Below are 22,662 nucleotides of genomic sequence, written 5' to 3'. Positions count from 1 at the left end.
GGCTGAAGAAGCAGTCATGACAGAAATTAGGAAATATTTTGAACTCCTAAAAAGAAAAGCACAGTACTCTCAACGATTGAGATAAAATCTTGCAAAATTAGGACTTGCTTCTGATGTGCAGGTTCCTTTAGCATGGTACTGTGCAAAGTTAGGACTGCCTATAAATTCAGATTTGTTAGATGCAGCCAAAGCAGTGCATAGAGGAATATTTGTAGCATTTAATCCTTAGAAAAGAAGGAAGATCTGAAATCAATGACTTAAATTTCTAACTTAAACTAAGAGAAAACATAGAACAAATTAAACCAAAGTAAGGAAAAGAAAGGAAAAAATAAAAACCAAAGCAGAAATGAATAAAATAAAAACCAGAGAAACAATAGCAAAAATCAGTTAGACTGAAGTCTGATTTTTTTTAAAAGATAAGTAAAATTGATAAACTTATATAGCCAGAGTGGTTGGGGAGAAAGAAAAGATATAAATTACCAGCATCAGAGAATTTCAGTACAGATTCTACGGGTATTAAAAGACTGATGAGAGAATATTATGAATGATTTTATGCCAACAAAATTGGTAATTTAGATGAAATGGGGAAATTCCTTAAGAATACAAGCTACCAAAAAAATTGATAACCTGAATTTTACCATATATGGATAAAGAAATTAAATTTGTAATGTAAAACATTCCCCTAATGAAAATACTTCCAAATGGCATCATGGATGAATTCAATTAAACATGTAAGGAAGAAATTATACAGACTGCCAGAAAATTGAAGATGAAGGAACACTTCCCATTTCATTGTTCTGAGTCCAACATTACCTTGATACCAAAACTAAATACAGTTGTTACAAGAAAATAAAAATACAGACTAAATATTTCTCATGAATGTAGATTCAGAAATTCTTAACAAACTAAAAACATATTTTATCCAGCAGTATCTAAAAAGGATACTATACCATTACTGTGGTAGGCAGAATAATGGTTCCCAAGATGTCTGTCTTCCCAATGCCCAGAACCTGTTAATGTTAACCTTATAGTAAACTTGAATTTATAGCTGTGATGAAGTTAAGGATTTTGAGATGGGGAAGTTATAGTGGATTATGCAAGTTGGCCAGTTGTAATCACAGGGATCCTTAGTAAGAGGGAGTCAGAAGATCAGAGAGGAAGTAGTTGTGACAACAGAAGCAAATAGTTGTAGTAAGTGGGAGGGGTTCAGATGCAAACAAAGTAGGCAGCTTCCAGAAGCTAGAAAAAATAAGGAAATGGATTTTCCCCTAGAGCCTGCAGAAGGAACCAGCCAATGATTTTAGCACTATAAGACTCATCTTGGACTTTGGTCTCCAGAACTACAGAAGAGAATAAATTTGTGTTTAGGCCACCACGTTTGTGATAATTTGTTACAGCAGTAATAGGAAACTAACTAATACAATAACCATGTGGAAAATCAGGGTTGGTGTAAAATCTAACAATATAAATAACAACATTAACACTATAAAGGAGAAAACCCATATAATTATCTCAGTAAGTGTAGAAAAAGCTTTTGACAAAATTCCATCAGCATTCATAATAAAATTCCTAGCAAACAAGGAATAAAAGAAAACTTCCTCTACCCGATATACAGCATCTACAAAAACACTTTGTCAACATCTCACTGCTGAAAGATGGAATGCTTTCTCCTTATGATTTGGAGAAAGGCAAGGTTGTCCTCTGCCACTTCTATAGAACATGGTACTGGAGCACCTAGCTTGTGTAATAAGGCAAGGAAAATTAAAGGCATACGAATTGCAAAGGAAGAAGCAAAACTGTCTTTATTTACGGGTAAAAGATCATGTATCTAGTAAATGCTAGGCAGTCTATGAAATTACAGAACTAAGTGAGTTTAGAAAGGTTGCAGGATACGTAATTAATTATATTTCAATTTATTTCTGTAGTAGCAATGAACAATCAAATTGAGATGATAAAATACCACTTACAGGAGCACCAAAAATATTGCTTGGAGATAAATATGACAAAAGAATTGCAAGACCCAAATTTTGAAAGGTTTAAAACATCAGGAAGTTCAGTCACAGTATGTTTTAGTTTGTCCTGCGTGGGTCTCAGGGTAGTCCTTTAATATGAAGACCTATGTTATATACATACTGGAAAATTTTCAAATTCGCTTTTTATTGCTTCTGCCCCTAGTCCGTATTTTCTTCTTTGTGAAGTTTTTCCTATTTGATTTTCTTAGTTTGTTCTTTATGTCTCTGAACCTTTAGTTTTCCGTCTTCTTATTTGTCATTGATGCAGTCCGATTTCTTCAGATGTCTTTTCCTTTATTTTATTATTATTATTTTTTAAAATTCTTTTTAATTTATTTGCCAGAGAGAGAGAAAGAGAGGGCGAGCACAAGCAGGGGTGAGGGGCGGAGGCAGAGGGAGAAGCAGGCTCCCCTCTGAGCAAGGACCCTGATGTGGGACTCCATCCCAGGATCCTGGGATCACGACCTGAGTTGTAGGCAGTTGCTTAACCGACTGAGCCACCCAGGCATCCTTGTCTTTTCCTTTATTAATTATTCTAATCCACTCCTTAACCTGTTTGTTGCATCTGCAAGTGCCTGTAGGTCTGTTTACTTTGGTGTAGATTTTGAGTTTGACTTCGCGTCATGGGATTTGATTTTGCTTTCAGTTGATGCTTGTTGTTTGCTTATCCTAGGACTTTCAACTGTCTTGGACTAGAGTTTATACTAATTTTTCTAGGGACCCTGTACTGGGTAGGTAGTTTAAATTCAAAAGCCATGTGTGGGGTATCTGTTTCATAACAGTGACTTGTCCTGACTCCCTAACCTTAGCTGATAGAGTTTTGCTTCTCTGTGATAGTATAAAAAGCCAGTTTCTGTATACCCCTCACTTTGCTTTTTCTCATCATTTTTTGGAACTTGGGAGATTTTCCTTTTTCATTTTTGAACTTAGCTACATATTAATTAAATATTTTTAAAATTTCTGTTTTGTCCAACATTTTCTTACATTTTTAGTGAGAAAAAAGTCCTATCTTTGAGTATACTGTTCCATGTTTTCGGATGTTGCATAGTTTTATTTGTTTTTACATCAGTTAATTATAAGGTTAGTTTCATTTATTTTTATTTTTTTTAAAGATTTTATTTTTAAGTAATCTCTGCACTCAGTATGGGGAGCTCAAATTTATAACCCCGAGATCAAGAGTCACATACTCTATTGACTGAGCTAGCCAGGCACCCTTCACTTGTTTATTTTTAACATATGATTTTTCTTTTTTGCCTGTGGAGGTGATCTCTTTGTGATACTCTTTATTTCTGGATTGTTGGTCCTTGTTTTCTTCCAGATTTACAGTATTTTAATAAAAGAATTTTGATGGACTATATTTATTTATAACAAAAGCATCTCACTTACAAACTAAGTTTATCTTTGAATGAATTGCGTCAGTTTTTGAGTGTATTTAAATTCTTTTGTCAAGATACACCATCCCAAAGAGTTCAGTTCATTCTTGGTACTGAAGATGATGATGAAGAGCACATTCCGCATGATCTCTTTACGGAAATGGATGAACTGTGTTACAGAGATGGAGAAGAGTATGAATGGAAAGAAACTGCCAGGTAATAATACTGAGTCTCAGGATTAAGTTGGCTATTCTTGATTTTTTTCTTGTGTTGTAAATATAATGAATTATTATCGGGGGCTTTAAAATAGCGAGGAGAGAATTTCCTCTAGTCTGGAAGCTACAGCTTTAGTTTATCTCTTTATTTTCAAGATCCATTTTCTTAAGTAATCCTTACCACTTTAACATAGCATAGAATGAATTATGTTAATTGTACATTTTAATTCTTTAATTACAGAAATAAATTTCAAAAATCAAGGTCTTGTTGCATATTTTCAGTTTGAAAGAGGATTAGCAGTGGAAACCATGAAGTTCCGTAGTGTGTCTTTGTAGACTTATTGTGATAGCTAGAACAGAATGAGGAACTGCAGAGGTTGTAACTTGTGAGTGTAGATACTGTGGACCATTAGCTTGATTTGTAAAAATGAATTTGTAGACAATTTTTGTTTTGGTCGTAGTGATCTTTGTTTTTCTTTAAAAGAACAAGTGTATGTTTACCATATTGAAATAAGCAAATGAAATCTTCATTATTTACAGAATATTTTTATGTGTTACACATTTCAGATGGCTGAAATTTGAAGAGGATGTTGAAGATGGTGGTGACCGATGGAGTAAACCTTACGTGGCAACTCTCTCTTTGCACAGTCTTTTTGAACTAAGAAGTTGTATCCTAAATGGAACAGTGATGCTGGACATGAGAGCAAGCACTCTAGATGAAATAGCAGGTTATAGCAATTAGGCTTTTTTAATATTTAATTTGTACTGAAATACAAATTTCCTGAATGGTATTAGGAGACATTTACTTTGGCTTTACAATTATTGCATAACACAATGTAATATTTTAATTATTTACAATGTGATGTCTTCTAATCCAATGTCCCTTTGTATGATAGTCTATAGTTGTGTTAATGTTACAGTTTACCTGTTAGGTTGATTTCAGTTTTCTCTCAGAGGAATCTCATTGGTTTGAAAGCTTGACTCTTCATCTCAAATTAGTGGCACTGTTTTAAAATATTTATATGTATTTTATAGGTTAAAAATAGTCCAATCACTACAATAATGTATCATATGGCATTACATCAATCTCTCCATTACCTGTACCTCCTTCATGCCTGATATATTCATCTTCCTAGAATTTATTACTTCATCATAGTTTATCCTTTCATTTGCTCATTGGTTTTTCTACCTCTGAAAGATTGAGGGCAGAAACTTGATCTGCTTAGTTAAATTCTATATTCCCTACATATAATAGGTTCTCAGTAAATAGTTAATTATTGAATGGAGTCCAATACTCATCTATAGCTTTGACAAAAAATATGAAGCGAGGCAAGAAAATACCTTCACTTCTTAGGAAGCCAATATTATTGAATATATCGAGTTTAATAGAATTTATTGTGTCCGTATCAGGAAAGCACTTTCAACTATAGGAAGGCTATTAGTGTAGAACAGTGGCCTCTATAAATAACAGTACTTATAAAAAATAAGGAGTCTCCATGTAACTTGTTTATTTTTCTTAGATAATGTTCATATTTATCTTTTTTCTTTTCTCTTTTTTTTTCCCCCCACTTAAATTCAAGTTAGTTAACGTATAGGGTATTATTACTTTCAGGGGTAGAATGTAGTGATTTGTCAGTTGCATATAACACCCAGCGCTCATTACATCAAGTGCCCTCCTTAATGCCATCACCCAGTTACTCCATCCTCACCCACCTCCCCTCAGTACATATTTATCTTTATGCATACATTATTCACTATCAGAAGAGAATAGTATGTTCTAGAGAACTATTTAAAGATCTTATTTTTCAGTAAGGTTTCATGTACAGTTATGGTTTATGTTCTAGTCATCCAAGTATTCTTTCATTTAATAAAAACGGCTGTTGTTTTCTTTCAATAGATATGGTATTGGACAACATGATAGCCTCTGGCCAGTTGGATGAGTCCATAAGAGAGAATGTCAGAGAAGCTCTTCTGAAGAGACATCATCATCAGAATGAGAAAAGATTCACTAGTCGGATTCCACTTGTTCGATCTTTTGCAGATATAGGCAAGAAACATTCTGACCCTCACTTGCTTGAAAGGAATGGTGAGATAAGTTGTGGCATCCAATTTTGCTAACACTTCTACTCTAACAGCATTCCAGTATATTACAATTAGCATTTGGGGGCAGAAAGATATTTTTTCCAGATAATTCTATAGGTCATTTTATTACCTCTTTTATTCTTTTTAAAAAAAATAATAATGTTATTTTTGTATTTAAAAATATCATATCTAAAATATCATTCTTTATAACATGACAGTTTATCTGTAGAAATCATTCAGATGAAAAAATTAAGTATGCACTCTGTTGTAATGGCACATTTAAGTATGTTTAGTACCACTATAGCCAATCCTGAATTACTTCTTCTTGCTTTTTTGTTTTTGTCAAGAATATTTGAATAATTAAGGAGGCATAAATTATGATCTGTAAATTTAATCTTTTTTAGAATTCTAAGTCTTGGATTTGACCCTTTATTATCTATATTAGATTTTTCATAGTGATTTTTTTTGTTTCCCGAATATGCTTTATTTGCTAAGCTTAAATAAGTGTTCTTGAGTTGGTTTGATGATTTGATTGCCCTTTATTTATACATTTTATGTCAGGTTTTTATGGATGGTTTGTTCTTAAGCTGGGGATGACCTCCTTGATGTCTGTCAAACCATTGAGAATGGCACAGACCCACATTTTCCAGCTCTCCACTCTCACGGTCTAGCCTGGATTATATGGGACCTGGTGGCTTATGTGGGGATACCATGTTTTTGTAGCCATTTACCTCCATCACTGTTTTAAGGCAGGCACACTTGGAGGCTTTGCCTTTTCTCTTCTTAAAGAAGAAGAACACCTCACTGGAGTTCTGTTTTGGCTCTCAAAGAGAGCTCTGATGACAGTGACTCTGCAAAATCTAGGTACAAAGGGCTGGCGCGTTGCTTCTGAGGGTCCTTCTCGCCTCTAGCTGCTACTATTACTCAAGGATTAGATCATGGGCCATCATGTCTTTCTGTTCATCTTCTTTGTCCCTGCAATAATAGTATGGCTTTTAAGTATTCTACAAACAAACAGCCATTGGTGATGGGATGGGGTTTAATATATCTAAAGTGGACAGTAATCATCTTTTGCAGCTCAGTGTGACATACTTAAGTCCATTTTCTCCTGAGCATTTGACCATTAAAACTCTTTTTAATCTGTTTAAAATGATGCCTTTGTGTATTTAAGTAACCTTAAGAATAAAAGAAATCTCTTATGGACCTAAGTTCAATTTAAAATCAAGCCACTGGTGTCATGTTTTACATCTTTTTCATCTTTATGTATTTCATATTCTCAGCTTTCCTGAAATGAGGTCGTTTACTCAGAGAGACCCTTTACATCTTTATTCTTTATGTGGAGTGGTTCCTGATGATTCCCTGATTGTCACTTGCTTCCTTTTAATCATAAGACAATGGCTGTTTCCTTTTAAATGCCATGTTAGCATGGGCATGTTATTTTGTTGTATTATAGTTGTAATTAACAGTTTTTCTGCATATAGCTTTAGTTTTAACTAAATGGTGAATGAACTGAGGTTCATCTTTTTAATATTTCTGGGATCTCTTGAGCATGTGGCTTTGATAACTTAGATCATATGGGATTGACTGTCATAGTTCTCCTATTTTTCTTAAAATCAATGTTATTCCATTAAGCTACACTTCTAAGAATACCAGGTGTTTGAAATATAAATATACACGACTTTTTGAAATATGCTAGACTTTTACTTCGTTATTGCCATTGTTGGTGAGAAATACTTTATCGAGCTAAAATTAGATTGTATATATTTAATTTTATCTGCTGTATTAGAAATGGGTGCATATTTTAGGATGTTTATTAATATCTGTAGAGAGCTGAAGAATATCCTTTCAAATTGACATTATGTTTTTCTTTTTAAAAGAAATTCCTATAACTTGCCTCATGTTTTAAAATTTTACTTGAAAACGCTACCAGTAAGTCATGCTCTGTTGACTAATTGTAAAGATTTGATATCAATTTTAAGTTAGGAATTATTAGATGATGTAGACTTTTCTTGTAAGAGAGAATTATCTGTAGCAGTTTGGTATAGTGTAGGAAAAATACACTAAATATAAGCTATCTGTGCTTGTAAGTTTTGTTTAGGGTATTTTTTCTTAGATTATTTTTATATTACATTCTCATTTGCTGTTTATTGTTTATCAAATTTACAATATCAATGCATTGTTTTTTTAAAAAGCCATATTATTGGATATTTTAATTACTAACCGAAAATTGCCCCCCACCATCTATCATTTGCATTGTTTTTTTATTTTCTGTTTTGTTTTCTGGATACACCTTCAGGGAACTAAGTATAATTTAAGCAACTTTTCAGTGCCTTTCTAACATTTAAACATCTGATTGCCATGCTAACTCTGATAGCATGAATTTGAAATTTTGGGCTTTAAAGCTTGCAGTTTATATTGTAAATTGATTTTGTGTGTGTGTGTCTGTTTGCCTTCTGCAGTGAATTTCATCATTTTTCATTTATTTGTTTTATCTCAGGGGAAGGCCTTTCAGCCTCCCGCCACTCTTTGCGAACAGGTCTGTCTGCCTCAAACCTTTCATTGAGAGGAGAATCGCCTTTATCTCTTCTTCTCAGTCATCTTCTTCCTTCTTCAAGAGCTGGAAGCCCTGCAGGCTCAAGGTGTACAACCCCAGTACCCACCCCTCAAAACAGCCCTCCTTCCAGCCCTAGCGTCAGTCGCCTGACTTCCAGAAGTTCCCACCAGAGTCAGCTTCAGGCCCCAGAACTACTGGTCTCACCTGCCAGGGACGATATTCCCACAGTAGTCATTCAGCCGCCCGAGGAAGACTTAGAAGCACTGAGAGGCCAGGAGCAGAAGAATGAGGAAAATGTTGACATGACTCCAGGCAACTATTCCAATCCTCCATGTGTGGTGCTTTCTGCCTCTGGATCACTTGCATTTGGAATGCCTTTCAGCACAGAGCTTTAGCAGCATATGTAGATAATGCTTATAATTTATTTTGACTTCTGCATGGTTTTTTTTTCCTTTATAGTATATTGTATAAAAGAACAGAAGTACTAAACATTTTTAAATTATAGAAAGACTACAAAGAGGCCCACACATAATTTAAAGCCCTTTCAAAAATTTTCACTGAGATTTTACAGGTCAAGGCATTTGAATGGTTTGGAAAACCACAGAAATTTTTATAAGTAATCTTTTAATTTTCCGTGATTTAAAAAAAAATGATGGCTTTTCTTCTTGTGCATTTCATTCATAGTATGAATGAACACGTATTGGACATAAATTACAATGAGGTGATGTGCCTTTCAGCTACTATTTGGTACTTTTGTCCAAAAAATGCAGTATATTTTAACTTTCCTAATACAAATAGGATCGAACGTTCTTTTCCTCCTTTTGTCTCTGAGAAGATCAAAGTTCTGTAATGGCTATCTGGAATATCATGATTTTAAGACTAGTATTACATTATGGGATAGACTTTAGTTATCCTCTATTTAATGCCATATCTACCTTTAATCCAAATTGACCTTGAAATTTTCAAGACCAGAGATCCTAGAGTTGTGGCAAGGATATATTTTTGTCTGTGAATTAGAAAAATTATTTCTTAGTGGGTAGAAGGTTTAATAATTCATCTGAGGGTCATATACTGTAATTTTGGTTGTTCATAATATATTAGTTATATGTACATTTAAACATGTATATCCTTCCACCCAATTCATATAAAGAAGTATTCTTTAGGGACTGTTTTTTACTGACAGCTAAGCATCAGTGTGACATACAAAAGCGAGCTAGTGGTTTTAATCATAAAAGTATTATTACATTTCTTCATAATACTGATAACATGTAACACTTCATTCCTAGCCTACGTTTAATGTAATAGCCCATATAATGTGTATAAGAATTTGTGTGAGTTAGTGGATACACCCATTTTCAGAAACTCAGGGAGGTTAGATAACTTCTCCCTGGACCGTTCAGCTGGTAAGTGATAGCCTAAGTCCTCTGACAAAATCCTCGTGGTCCTACCACTACATGACAGACTTCTCCTTCTCTGTATTGAATTTCTCCAAACATAACAAGTATATTTAATCAAGGCTCATTGTAGTTGCCAAAAAAATACATACTTTAAGAAGTAAAAAATGGAAATCTGGTGGCTAAATCGTTGTAACATTAACTGTGATCATAGCTATAGCTTCCATTGTTTTATAGTTTGTTCCACATGCAGTGGTATTACTCGAATAGATTTATAATTCTTCTAACAGTTTGATGAGGTTCATGTTATCCCTGTTTTACAAGTGAAGAAAACTAAGACTTATTAAGATCATGCCATAAATGACCAGAGCAAGGAATTGAACTCAGATCTAAATCTACAGTATCATATTTCATTGTAGATTTTAGTACCTCGTGGAAAATAGGTAGTCTAGTAATGAGGTAACTGAACAAAAAGAAAGAAATACCTAGAATTATTTGCTCAGAAATAATCAACAGTCTTAATTAAAAAGAACCAGCAAGACTGTTTTTCCTTGAACAAAATTGATTTTAAAGTTAATTCTTTGCATTTGCTTTTACTTACATCTAGCAGTAATACTGAACATTTCTTGTTTTACCAGTTTCTATGAGGGATTATAAATTTTATATAGGAACTAGGAGATGACATACGGGTTCATAGTAGCTTGTTAGGCCATGTTGTTAAGGAGATAAAAGTAGCGATTAACTGAAAATTGAAGAACCATATTAAGCTTTTTTTTTTTTCCTCTGCCATAAGTATGCCATAAGATTTAAAGAAAAAAAATTAGAATGAAGGGAAGAGAGGGAATTTCTAAAGACAAGAAAAAACCCATAATTACTGTTTAAGAACACCTCTATAGACGGTATGCAATTAAAATAATAGGAACAGCTATATGTTATTCCCTGATTTAATTACCTTTGGTGCTTAAAGCACCTAGAAACTCTGGTTGAGTTTCCTTGAAGTCTGATGTTATGTTACAGGAGGAAAGTGGCCTTAGCATCGTTTTGGAGAGACTAATGCCATAGATCTATAGACACACAGATTTTGTGTCATGGGATCATGATTTGTACATACCCATAGTAAAAAAGAAAGTGGTGTTTCCTGTTATGTTTTGGAGAATAATTACATGTACAAGAGTTAAGCTTAGTTTTGGTATTTGTAACTATCTTCTTATTCCCTGTTTTTCAACCTTGGCACTATTGACATTTTGGGCTGGACACGTCTTTGTCATAAGGGACTGTCCTGTGCATTGTAGGATGTTTGATAGCATCCCTGGCCTCTGTTCACTAGCACTCCCTAGTTGTGACAATCAAAAATGTCCCTCCATATTGCGAGATGTCTCTTGGGGGACAGAAACTTCTCTTTGTGTACCACTGCTCTGACTCCTTCTATTTTCGAACTTCTAGTGGCAGAAGACTCTGATATCTTTGATTTATCTTTCGCTCGTTAGATATGCTATTGTGAAAAAAGTTTTAAGGGTAAAACAATATATTCACCAAAGTATGAGTTTTAAATCCCAGTATTGATTTTATATATACATATTGTTTTTTCTTAAAGAATTGCAGTCTTTCTGAGTTATCTGTGCTAATGATAGTTTTAATTTTGGGGAATTTACTCATTTCATTCTGAGCACTAGTGATTTATTGTACAAGCAGGGACACTTCCTTTACTGATAGAGAAACAGCTTTAACTTAGCTGAGATTGGGAAGGACTACATAAAGAAGATAATGGTGAAAAACTCTCATGTGTACTTCACATGCCAGTTCTAATAGGTTTAGGATGACCAGGTTAGCCAAACGACTTCAGGTCCTACTCTAACTTTATCAGTATTGAATCTCCACATCATTTCTTCTTCCAACTCCCACTATGTCCTTACATTTCCCCCATAGTCTTCATTCTACTCTTTTCTCCAAAGTTTGGTGGCTGAGGCTGTTCTGGGAAATTACGTTTGTATTCTTTTGATTATACATCTGCGGATTGAATACATTTAGTAGTTAGAAAAAGATGTATTGATGGTCACTTGCAGTTGACACCAAGGCCTTAATGATATTCTTCATTTTCTTGTGTGGAAGTCAGTGGAAGCCACTGAAAAATACTGGTTGGCCTTCTCCCCCCACCCCTTGGGCAATTATTTTAATAAAGGAATGGACTATTCTGGAAGTTTAGAGAGAAAGGTCAAAGAAGATGAATCATAGTAACTGCTCTGCTAAGCTAAGGTGGTGAGAAATGAGATAAGTTTTAGCACATAGTTTTTATTTCAGAATTGTTTAATGCTTCCAGAGCATGTAGCTAGGTAGTTTGTGTATGCTTTTTTTTTTTAATTATGATTTTATTTATTTTTTTATTTTTTTAAAGATTTTATTTATTTATTCGACAGAGATAGAGACAGCGAGAGAGGGAACACAAGCAGGGGGAGTGGGAGAGGAAGAAGCAGGCTCATAGCGGAGGAGCCTGATGTGGGGCTCGATCCCGCAACGCCAGGATCACGCCCTGAGCCGAAGGCAGACGCTTAACCGCTGTGCCACCCAGGCGCCCCGATTTTATTTTTAAGTAATCCAAACCCAGTGTGGAGCTCGAACCCACAACTCCAAGATCAGGAGTTGCATGCTCCGCTGACCAAGCCAGCCGGCCACCCCAACAGTTTACATATGTTTTTTATACTTAGGTTTTTGGGTCATGGTAACATCCTGTTTTAGGTATTTAACAAGAGAAGGGACTATCACAAAGGTCTTTGGTCATTGAGTTTAAGCAGTAAACCCAAATGACTTAGTTTCAGTTATTAGTTATACTGTGTTCTAGAAAAAGGAAAATTCCCTCTGATGCATCAGATATATCTGATGTGCTTAAAATTCAGGAACTTTACCAGTATTAACTTTAAAGTTTATAGAATTTAGGCACAAACTGCTTAATTGAATTTCTGTAGGTAGCTAGACTGTTGTGAGTGGCAGAGTTAAAACTCAAAGTCAAGTTTGTTGTAGTTCAGCCTCGCACTTTTTCTCTTATGCTCAGTGTTTGGGGCAATAGTAATCTATATTCTTGAACTAGAATATCCTGGGTGTTTTGAAAAAATGAGATACATTTAATGGTAGAAATCTGTGTTAGGTACTTTATAAACATTGAGACTTGAACTTTTTGCAAACTTCATAGTGATAACAATTGGTCACAGGCTACAGGTTATTTTTAGGTTATTTTATTGTGAAATATTGCTGCTGAATGTCACTTGAAATGAGCATACTAACGATAGAACGTATATCTATCATTTGTTATCTAAACAAGCTAATTTTACAGGTTTGTCTGAGTCTTTTAGGTTGAGTGAGTTAAAGTCACATGGCTGCAAAGTGGCAGAGAGTGCTTATTTCAACACAGATGTGTTTGATTATAAAATGCTCTTTGTATTTATATTGTAAACACATTGCTATTATATTTTCAAGTTGTACCTCTTAGGAATAATGGCCGTAGGCAGCACGTAAATACTACCCAAGAGAAATGAAATTCTTGAGGAATCTTATGATGGAAGATTATGATAAATTTAACCTACAGTTAGTTGATGGAGCTCTTGGATTTTCTGAGTTGCATTTAGGGTTTATCAGAAAATAAATATTGTTACTGACGTAAGTATGCCAAGTGTAGTTTGGCATCATTAAGCTCTGCAGCTGGCATGTGTGTTATATGCATTGAAAGTGCATTCCCTGAGTATTTGTAGTGGTGTAATCAGACTCAGGTCTTCCATCTTCTATGTTCTTCACCTACTCACTTTTTTCCCTTCCTTTTGCAAAAGGCCACTGTGTTCGTAAATTCCAATTATATTATTTTACATGTTAAAATATACAGCTTCATTATTGCTTAAAATGTCATTCTAGTCTTGCTGGTATGATACTAACACCTGGCACTTTTTTTTTTTTTTTTTAACCTTGCACATTTGCTTTTAATAAATTACCACTTTCAGGATGAGCAGAGTCAGTTTACAAAGTGAATTTTCTCCTTATTAATTTGGAATATTTTGGTTCTTAAATACAGGTATTTTGGCCTCTCCACAGTCTGCACCTGGAAACTTGGACAATAGTAAAAGTGGAGAAATTAAAGGTAATGGAGGTGGAGGAAGCAGAGAAAATAGTACTGTTGACTTCAGCAAGGTAATTCTGTCATTTGCTGTAATTTTCATCATCATTCTTACTGAGAAAATCACTAGCAATGTGACTTTATTAGCACTGATCATAATAATTTTTTAATAGATGGGTGCTTACAAGCTTGCATGTGGTACTTGTGATATATAATTTAAGGTCAGAAATTATGAGAAAGGTAACAGTCTAAGAGCATTTGAATATCTTTATATCTTACTAGTTTCAGGAATTTTGACAAAAGAATATGTGAATAATATGGTATTTCCGTCTATACCTACCCATAGATATCATGAAACTTCAGTACCTTTTGAATTACAGTCATTTGTTCTGGAGCTACTACCACCAGAAAGATTAATTCTGGGAGTGATGTTACAGCACTGGTGATTCAGCCTTTTCTTGGCTGTAATAAGATCCCAGAATTACTGTCTTACGGTGTCAGTACTTTCTGGACTGTCTCTGGGAAACATATCGGTGTTTCCCCATGGGTAGGTAAAGGCATGGATTTAAACACAACTCACCAGTCTCAACTGTGGCTTTTTATTTTGGTAGATGAGTATTTGGGTGAAATAAAAATAGAAAACTTTGAAATTTCAAAAGAATTGGATAAAAAACTCTTAAGTTCAAATTGCAATTGAATTTAAAGCATACTTTATGAGTACTACTTCTGAATAGTGGATTCTGTGTGGCTCTTGTAACTTTTTGGTGGTATTAGTTTGCTGTACGAGACTCTATTTTAACGTATCCAATTTAAGACTTGTCATTAAATGTCACTATTTCAAGTAAGATTCCTTTTTCTTAAGCCTTTTATGGTATAAAATCTATAAATCACATTTTACAGAAAAGGAGTGTAAATGATTTGCAGTATAGCTTTGCTGGAGCTTCTTGCTCTAAAATTATAAAAGTATTTTTAATTCTTCTATTTTAACTTGACCATATTTTTCTTGGTACTTCTGTTATTTCAGATGAGTGGAAAGTGTTCAGGTACCATACTGCAGCTTATTCTTGTTAAATGGATAACTGTACTTGACATTATAGATCTCCTCTAGACATGGCAGATGCCGTTTACTTTTGTTCCTCTGTCACAGTTTCACTTTTTTTTACTTGGCCTATCCTTGTGTACACCTCCTTGTCTCCTGTTGGGCAGGAGTCTGCCTCCTGGCACTGTAGTTGTGGCACACTGGGTGTGGGACTCAAGAGGCCCGCTGTAAGTGCTGGTTTTATTGTTAATAGATAGCCCTGTAAGTGGTTGTTTAGTGACTTGTGTGAAACTGCATATAAATGAAGTTCCCATACTTTGATATTATGTTTATAACCTTTTCTTTGTAATTATACACAGACTACTAAATTTGATTTTATAGCACTACATCCTATGTCTGTGCCAATGATGGCTATTTACTTTAGTGTTAAATAAAAATAACAATTTTTTGCAACCTAATGAAAATACCAGGGAATACACAGAGCTCTTTAAATAAAAAGGACTTATAAAAGTATATGTAAAATATAAAGGGGCTAATTCATTTCTAACATTAAACAAAAATAATCATGAAACGAATAATTGTTAGCACTGTGTATAATTTCATGAACCATTGTTAGTTTGTGAATATATTTTTGTCCTGAATAGTTCTTAATGAATAGCGCTATAGTCACTGAAAATTTTCTCTAGTTTGTATGTTCGGTAATTTAGATCTCTGAAATAGTAAAGAGAAAACGGTTGGGAGCATTGTTTGATAGATGTGTTTTGCTTGCTTTTTTTTGTATTTGTCTACTCCATTCTTCATATGCGTGAGAATTTTGGTGTTTTTACATCCATTAGATCACCGGTTTTGATTAGCAAATAGTAGCTTACAAGCAGTTTTTCTTTCCTCTTTCCCTCTAAATAGACTTATAAATACCATGCTAATTTGATTTAATTATTATTTATTTGTCAATAGGTTGATATGAATTTCATGAGAAAAATTCCTTCGGGAGCCGAGGCATCCAATGTTCTGGTGGGAGAAGTAGATTTTTTGGAAAGACCTATCATTGCATTTGTGAGACTGGCTCCTGCCGTTCTCCTCTCAGGGTTGACTGAGGTCCCTGTTCCTACGAGGTAAAGACTTAGTTCCGGTTAACATTCTCAGCATGCCCAAAATTAAAAAAATTTTATCTATTGATTAGAAGGAGCATTGTTAATATTGTCAGTGCACTGAATGCTTTGACTAGTAGAGCATAAAAGAGTTATCTTTCTTTCTGGAATTAAAACAAAAACAAAAAGAAAGCATCCTTTAAAACAAAACTTAGCATTTGTACCTTTATAAGAGGTTGGGTGTTTTAGGAGCTTTGGTTTAAAAGATGGTGCATCATTTTAGTCATATTATGTTCTGTGGAGTCAGAATGGAGTTGAATCCTTGCTGGGGCACTTTTTCTGGGAGAGTCAAGCCTGACTTAAATTTTCTAAGCTTCAATTATGTACTGAGGATATGATTATTTCATAGGGTTTAAATGTAATAAAATTAAAATGCCTCTGAATTAGGCAAAATGCTTTGTTCTTACCTGACCAAAACTTTCTGTTCAATATATGTAAGTAAAAAATAAATGGAGTAATATTCATAAGAATTAGCAAGTTGTGTTATAAAGGATAATCTGTTAGCTATTGACTGTATAAACTTAATTGTAAATAAGAATAATTTTAAGAATACTAAAAAAATTATTTTTATAATAGTAAAGATGAAGAATTAATTGCAACTTGGAGTATATGTGCCTATTTTTAGTATGTTTTCCTGAGTTACATTAATGGTGTAGTATTAAGATAAGTGAGAAAAATAATTCCATAGATGCACACTTAAATTCTCATAAAACAAGAAGATGAATACTTCTGATTTGGGTGTGAATATTAATATCTTACTGTAATGTTAATGAGGATATAACTTAGTACGAAGTTAACTACTTATTTAGTCGTTTAGAAATAAATTAAAAAAATAAAATAATATGAGGTTTGATGTTAAATTTGTGGAGTTATAAATAAAACAGTTCTTTTTCCTTCCATAGTTCCTTATTTATCACAGTAGAGTCTTTATCCAGACCATAGTTTGGGGGATTGTGAATTTTTTTGTGTACACTCTGAACTATTTTATTAGGCAAACCTTCCTTATAAGTATTTAATGAGATTGGTGTTTCCTTTATTTACTAATTTATCTTTTCCATCAATACTGATTAGGTAAAATGGTTTATTCAGATTCTAAAAGGGTAAAGAAAATGGGAACTTTTAATGTGAAACAGTTATTTAATTACTTTTTTACCCTAAAGAAGATGGGGAGCAATAACTTGGTAGAAAGTTAATTATAATTATGAATGCCTTGCTTAGTTTTGTGGTCTGGTTTACTATGAGTAGAATGTCATCTTTTTCTCAGGGATTGGTGTGGGGGTGGAAAAGAGGTCTGAATGTTGTTTCTGTGTTTACATTTGAATGATTTCTTTATGATTGCCTAGATCTTTCTGTGCATGTTGTTTATATTTAAGTCTGTGTATTTTAATGTTTCTTTAGGTTTTTGTTTCTGTTACTGGGTCCGGCAGGCAAGGCACCACAGTACCATGAAATTGGAAGATCAATAGCCACTCTCATGACAGATGAGGTAATTAAAATACCCCGTGAGGTAGATACTGATTATGAAGTATATCATATTATAAAATTTCTTAGAAGTGGAATTTCAAATCCTTTTCAAGCAGACACTGATTGTGAAACATACATATTATAGTTTTCTTTTTTTTTCATAGTGAAGCTTACGAAATTGTCCTTGCTGTCTGTACTGTTTTATCTTATTCCCTCTTCAGCCATTTGCCTTTGGTAAGATCTTTAAGACCTTTCTGTCAAGATCAGTGGATGCTTTTTGGTGTTTTTTCACCCCCCATATTTGAAATTATTGACCACCTTGAAATTTTGAAATTTTCTCCATGCTGGATTTCAGGATATCATTTCTTTCGGTTTTGTTCAGGATTTCGTCTTTTCCCCCTTCCTGCTTTTTTTTCTCCATAATTTCTCTCTTCCTTTTTTGAACCTTTTCACCGAACATGGCCTGTATTGACCAGGACTTCTGTCTCTCTTTGGGGCAGAGCTTCGTAATCAGGTGTTAGACTTATTTATAGTATCTAAGGTGGATTTACTATGTGTAGAATTTTCTTTCAGCTTTAAGATCCTTTTACTCATTTTTTTTTTTTTTTGTAGATTTTTCATGATGTAGCCTATAAAGCAAAAGACAGAAATGACCTCTTATCTGGAATTGATGAATTTTTAGATCAAGTAACTGTCCTACCTCCAGGAGAGTGGGATCCTTCTATACGCATAGAGCCACCAAAAAGTGTTCCTTCTCAGGTAAGAATCCACACAATTCTATGAATTACTTTTCCTTAGTTAAAATATTTTTGAATAGGTTATATATTTTTATGGTTCAAAAATCGAAACTATATATAAAAAGGTACCCTCAGAGAAGGTGCACCCCTGCCATATTCCATTTACCCTCTTACCCCTATACCCACCTCCTGTGAGAGGACCATTTGTTACTAGCTTGTGTCCTTCTAATTTTCATTCAGTACAAGGAAATATGAATATAGTCCTATTTCTTCCTCTTTCTTACCAGAAGTTAACATACTACCCGTACTGTTCTGCACCTTGCTTTTTTCAGGGTAGTATATCCTGGAGATTTGATCATAAGATATCAGAGAAATATTTATTTTCTCAGTTTTGTTATGTGTCACTTATGGATAGCCTGTAGTTTGTGCTATTCCTGGGCTCAGTCTTTTGCTTTTACAAAGCGTATCACAATATCGATATGCTAATTTAGTCTTGTGCAGGTGTATCTGTAAGGTGGATTCCCAGAAATAGGATTGCTGGCTCACATGGGAACTTACTTACAATTTTGGTAGATATTACCAGAATCCCTTCTTACTGGGTTGCACTGTTCTGGACTCCCACAGTGACGACTGCCTCTTTCCCTACAGCTTCACTAACAGTGTGTTGTCAGACTTTCAGATACTTGTCAGTCTGCTAGATATCTTTATCCTACTATGTCAGGTATTTTAAAGTGATTTTAATTTACATTTATGTAATTAGTGAGGTTGAATATTCCTGGTTATTTCATTCCCGCCCCTCCCCATACCTTTTCTTAACATTGAAATCATTTGTTGATCCTTTGGAATTTATTATGGTGTATTATGTGGAGTATGCATCCAGCTTTGTCTTTTATCTAAATTGCTGCCTTTTTGTCCCAGTTTATTAAAAAGTCAAGTGTGAAATGTTGCTACCTTACATTTTCTAAATTTCCATTTGCATTCAGGTCTGTTTTTGGAATTTCTTTTCCATTGGGCTGTCTATTCATGGACCAATCCCACACTTTAATTTCTGAGGCTTTTAGCATATTTTAGTATCCACTAGGTCTAGATTCCCTGTCTATTACTCTTGCTTTTCTGAATTTTCTTGGCTGTCTTTTCATATTTATTTTTCTATGTAAGCTTTAAAATCAGCTTTTAATTTCCAGAAATAAAACCTGATTTTTCAAAAATTGTGATGGCAGAGAAATTTGTAAATGAACTGAGGGAGAATTGACATCTTTGTCACATTGAATCATTCAAGAACATGGTATGTTTTCCCCCACTTGTTTTCCTATTTCAAGTTAGTTCTTGTGTCCTTAAGGAATGCAATAAAGTTCTCCTTATCTATGCTTTACCCACTTCTTGGTGAGTGTATTCATAAGCATTTTGTCTTTACTGTCTCTATTGTAAATGAGGGTTCTGTTCCATTATGTCATCAGTTTGTTACTTTTATATATGAAGGCTGTTTGTTACTATATATTTCTTTTTTATCCTCCTCCCTTAGTTCTTTCATTGTATGTAATAGTTTTTTGGTCATATCATCTGCAGTAAGATATTTTCATCCCTTCTTTTCTCATTCTTCAGCTCTAATACATTTTCTGTTGTCTAATTGTACTGACTGAAACTCTAGTAATGTTAAGTGGTAGTTGACTTTAAATGGGCATTTCTTTTCTTTTCTTTTTTTAAATTTATTTATTTATGGAGAGACAGAGAACACTCATATGTGCATGTGAGCAGAGTTGGGGAGGGGCAGCAGGAGAGGGAGAGAGAAAATCTCAAGCAGACTCTGCTTGATTTCATGACACTGAGACCATGACCTGAGCCAAAACCCAGAGCTTAACTGATTGAGCCATCTAGGCTCTCCTAAATGGGCATTTCTTAATTTGTTCTGAACTGTAGTCCGTGTCCTTAGTGTTTCTCTCATTATGTCACTGACATTGGGGGCCAAAATGTATGTTTTCATCATGCTAAGAAAGTATCCTAATTTTTGTTTCATTGAAGTTTTTAATAAAAGTAGATGTTAAATTTTTTCAAATGCCTTGTTAGCATCTCTGGAGATGTTCGTATGAATTTTATCGATTATTTGTGGTTAACCATACTAATGGATTATATAATATGAAAACACTCTTGTGTTGATAGGGTAAGCCCTGATTCAGCTTCAGAATGCTGGTTGTCTCTGTCTAATATTTTATTTGAGTTGTTCACATCAGTATAAGTAGATTGGTCTGTAGTGTTTTGTGTTGTCTTCACACTTTGATATCTTTGTTATATTTGTTTCATAAAAGCAAATTTGTAAATTTTCTTTTCCTTGTGCTTTTAAAACCTTAAATGGCTTGGAATGATTTGGTTCTAAAAGTTTGGAAGAAGTCCTTTGTAAAAGTTTCTGAATCTGAGTCTTTGGTTGTATGGTGGGCTTCAGCAAGGTGCTTATTTCTTCTGTGGTGATTGGCTTGTGTGTGCTTTCTCTTTCTTCCGGGGTCAGTATTAAGTTTTCCTAGAAAATTACCTATTTCCTGTTTTTCTGGTGTCAATTTTGGGAAGTTACGTATTCTTCATGTATTACCCGTTTCATCAAGGTTTTTTTTAACTTATTTGCATAGTGTTGTACAGTATAGTGTGTGTGTGTTTGTGTGTGTGTGTGTGTCTAGAAAATTTCCCTCAGTTTGAAGTTGCCTCCTTGGCGTATCTTTTGCTGAGTATTAGCTAATGGTTTATCATATTTTTTCAAATAGAGCAGCTTTTACAACTTATTTCAGTTTTCCTTTTTTTAAAAAGTGTTTTGCTTTGTGACTCAGTTTCTGCTTTTAGCTGTTTTATTTCATTCCATTTACTTCACGAAACAATTTTGTTTTCACATTTCCTGAGTTAGATATTTAATTCATTCATTTTTATCTTTTTGTTTTTCTTAATATAAGTGCTTAATTTTCTTGAATGATGCTTTTGCCGTATTCCATAGATTGTGATATGTAATATTTTCTATTTTTTTTTTTTTAGTAATTCTGTAATATTGTTCTCTCTTTCCCCTTTGAGCTAAGATATAAGTTAGTTTTAGTTCTTATACTTTCACATGGTAATCTTATGATTATAGAGAAGTCTTGCTACTCTATAAATATTGAACATGTGAACCAAGTAGTGTAAGTTTGTAGTTCACCCAGAGCTTTTGACCCAGGGGATATCCTGGGATGAACACCCCTCCCCTACCTTTCTCTCTCTCCTTTCTCTTTCTGTCTCCTTTCCTCTTGCTTCCTGTGTCACATACAACATTTGACCTCTGGAAGAAACAAATTAAAAGGTAGCTCCTTTATCTTCAAGTGGAGGGGGGGAGCGGGGACATCCTTTATCATGAGAATCTTGAATTAGTAATAAAATTTAATGGGAAATTTATTTTTATGAAAATGTGTTTAACAGATAACTCTTATACTACTTATGTCGTCAGGGAAGTAGTTTGGTAAAAGAAAAATGGCATTTACTTTTTTTTATTAATGTAAAGTATACTTTTCATTAGTTAGCATGAACAATATTTTAAATATTCTGGTTGGAGAGACGTTTTATTGGATATTTATTTTCCTGTTGCTGATTCATAATTTGAAATGGTGTGTATGAATGTGTTTTATTTTTGGTATTAGAATATATGATATTAGAATACAAAATACAAAAAGCCAATCATAAGCTTAAAATACTAATAGAGACAAATATTAGGCACTATTCTAAAGTGCAATTTATTTAAAGTGGAAGTTTATATTAGGAAGCATTTTTTCTAGGAGCACTGATTAGTTATATAATCAGTATAAGATCTCCTGTTCCCTCTAATTCAAGGGTACCCTCTTAGCTTTTTTAAAACAGAATTCTGAAAATATGTTTTTTGTAAAATGCAGGAAAAGAGAAAGATTCCTGTATTTCCCAATGGATCTGCCCCCAGCTCGGGGGGTGATACTCCTAAAGAGGCCGATCATCATGCTGGGCCTGAGCTCCAGAGGACTGGACGGTGGGTACAAATACAGTTTCAGTGTGGGAGCTTTTGGGGGACTAAGGGTTGATTTGATGAAGAAGGCAGAAACAGTCTTTTTTTTTTTTTTTTTTGAAATGTATGGAAGTTAATCTTCTATAGTGTTTTTTTTAAAAAGTGCATTATTTTGTAAGTGTATGATATTAAGGAAAATTACGCATTTTAAAATAATTTTACTAGTATATACTTGGATTTTGTGTTTGGCTTTAATTTAAAGTGAAATAATTTTTGGATCAGACATTAGGAATATCAAGCAGTTACATAGTATATAGGGTAATTTACATTACCTATACAGAAGGTTCTTGAAGAAGGTATGGAGTGCTATTAAAATTCTCCATATGAAGATAGAGAATTATGGGAACGAGAGGAATTGTAACGGATATTTTTTGTGTGTGTGCCTGAAATTAAAACTCTTAAATGAGCATTATATCATGAGATAATATAAAATTAGACGGTGAAGCATAATTAAATCATGGTAATGAGCTCTAGAAACCTAGTTAGAAAAACTGTTGAAGATGTTAATT

At 33.9% G+C, this 22,662-nt stretch overlaps 1 protein-coding gene across 10 annotated transcripts in view; it reads left to right on the top strand.

Moving 5' to 3' along the window:
• Positions 1-22,662, top strand: part of SLC4A7 (solute carrier family 4 member 7) — a 107,620-nt gene that overhangs the window by 48,026 nt on the left and 36,932 nt on the right. For 3 of the 10 annotated variants that reach the window (XM_048216139.2, XM_026496884.4, XM_044383347.3), the window contains exons 4-12: positions 3,463-3,601; positions 4,168-4,328; positions 5,498-5,647; positions 8,180-8,548; positions 13,685-13,800; positions 15,720-15,877; positions 17,312-17,399; positions 17,990-18,136; positions 22,008-22,117. In XM_048216139.2, the coding sequence (XP_048072096.1) occupies positions 3,463-3,601; positions 4,168-4,328; positions 5,498-5,647; positions 8,180-8,548; positions 13,685-13,800; positions 15,720-15,877; positions 17,312-17,399; positions 17,990-18,136; positions 22,008-22,117 (1,438 nt within the window). Of the gene's footprint in view, positions 1-3,462; positions 3,602-4,167; positions 4,329-5,497; positions 5,687-8,179; positions 8,549-13,684; positions 13,801-15,719; positions 15,878-17,311; positions 17,400-17,989; positions 18,137-22,007; positions 22,118-22,662 lie in introns of all 10 variants that reach the window. The other 7 variants (XM_044383346.3, XM_044383348.3, XM_026496883.4 and 4 more) reach the window with 3 other exon arrangements.

This window comes from Ursus arctos, unplaced genomic scaffold (assembly GCF_023065955.2).
Source record: "Ursus arctos isolate Adak ecotype North America unplaced genomic scaffold, UrsArc2.0 scaffold_20, whole genome shotgun sequence".
In the NCBI taxonomy this organism is placed as follows: Eukaryota; Metazoa; Chordata; class Mammalia; order Carnivora; family Ursidae; genus Ursus; species Ursus arctos.
Note: the sequence above shows the minus strand (reverse complement) of the source record. Positions and strands in the feature narration are given on the sequence as shown.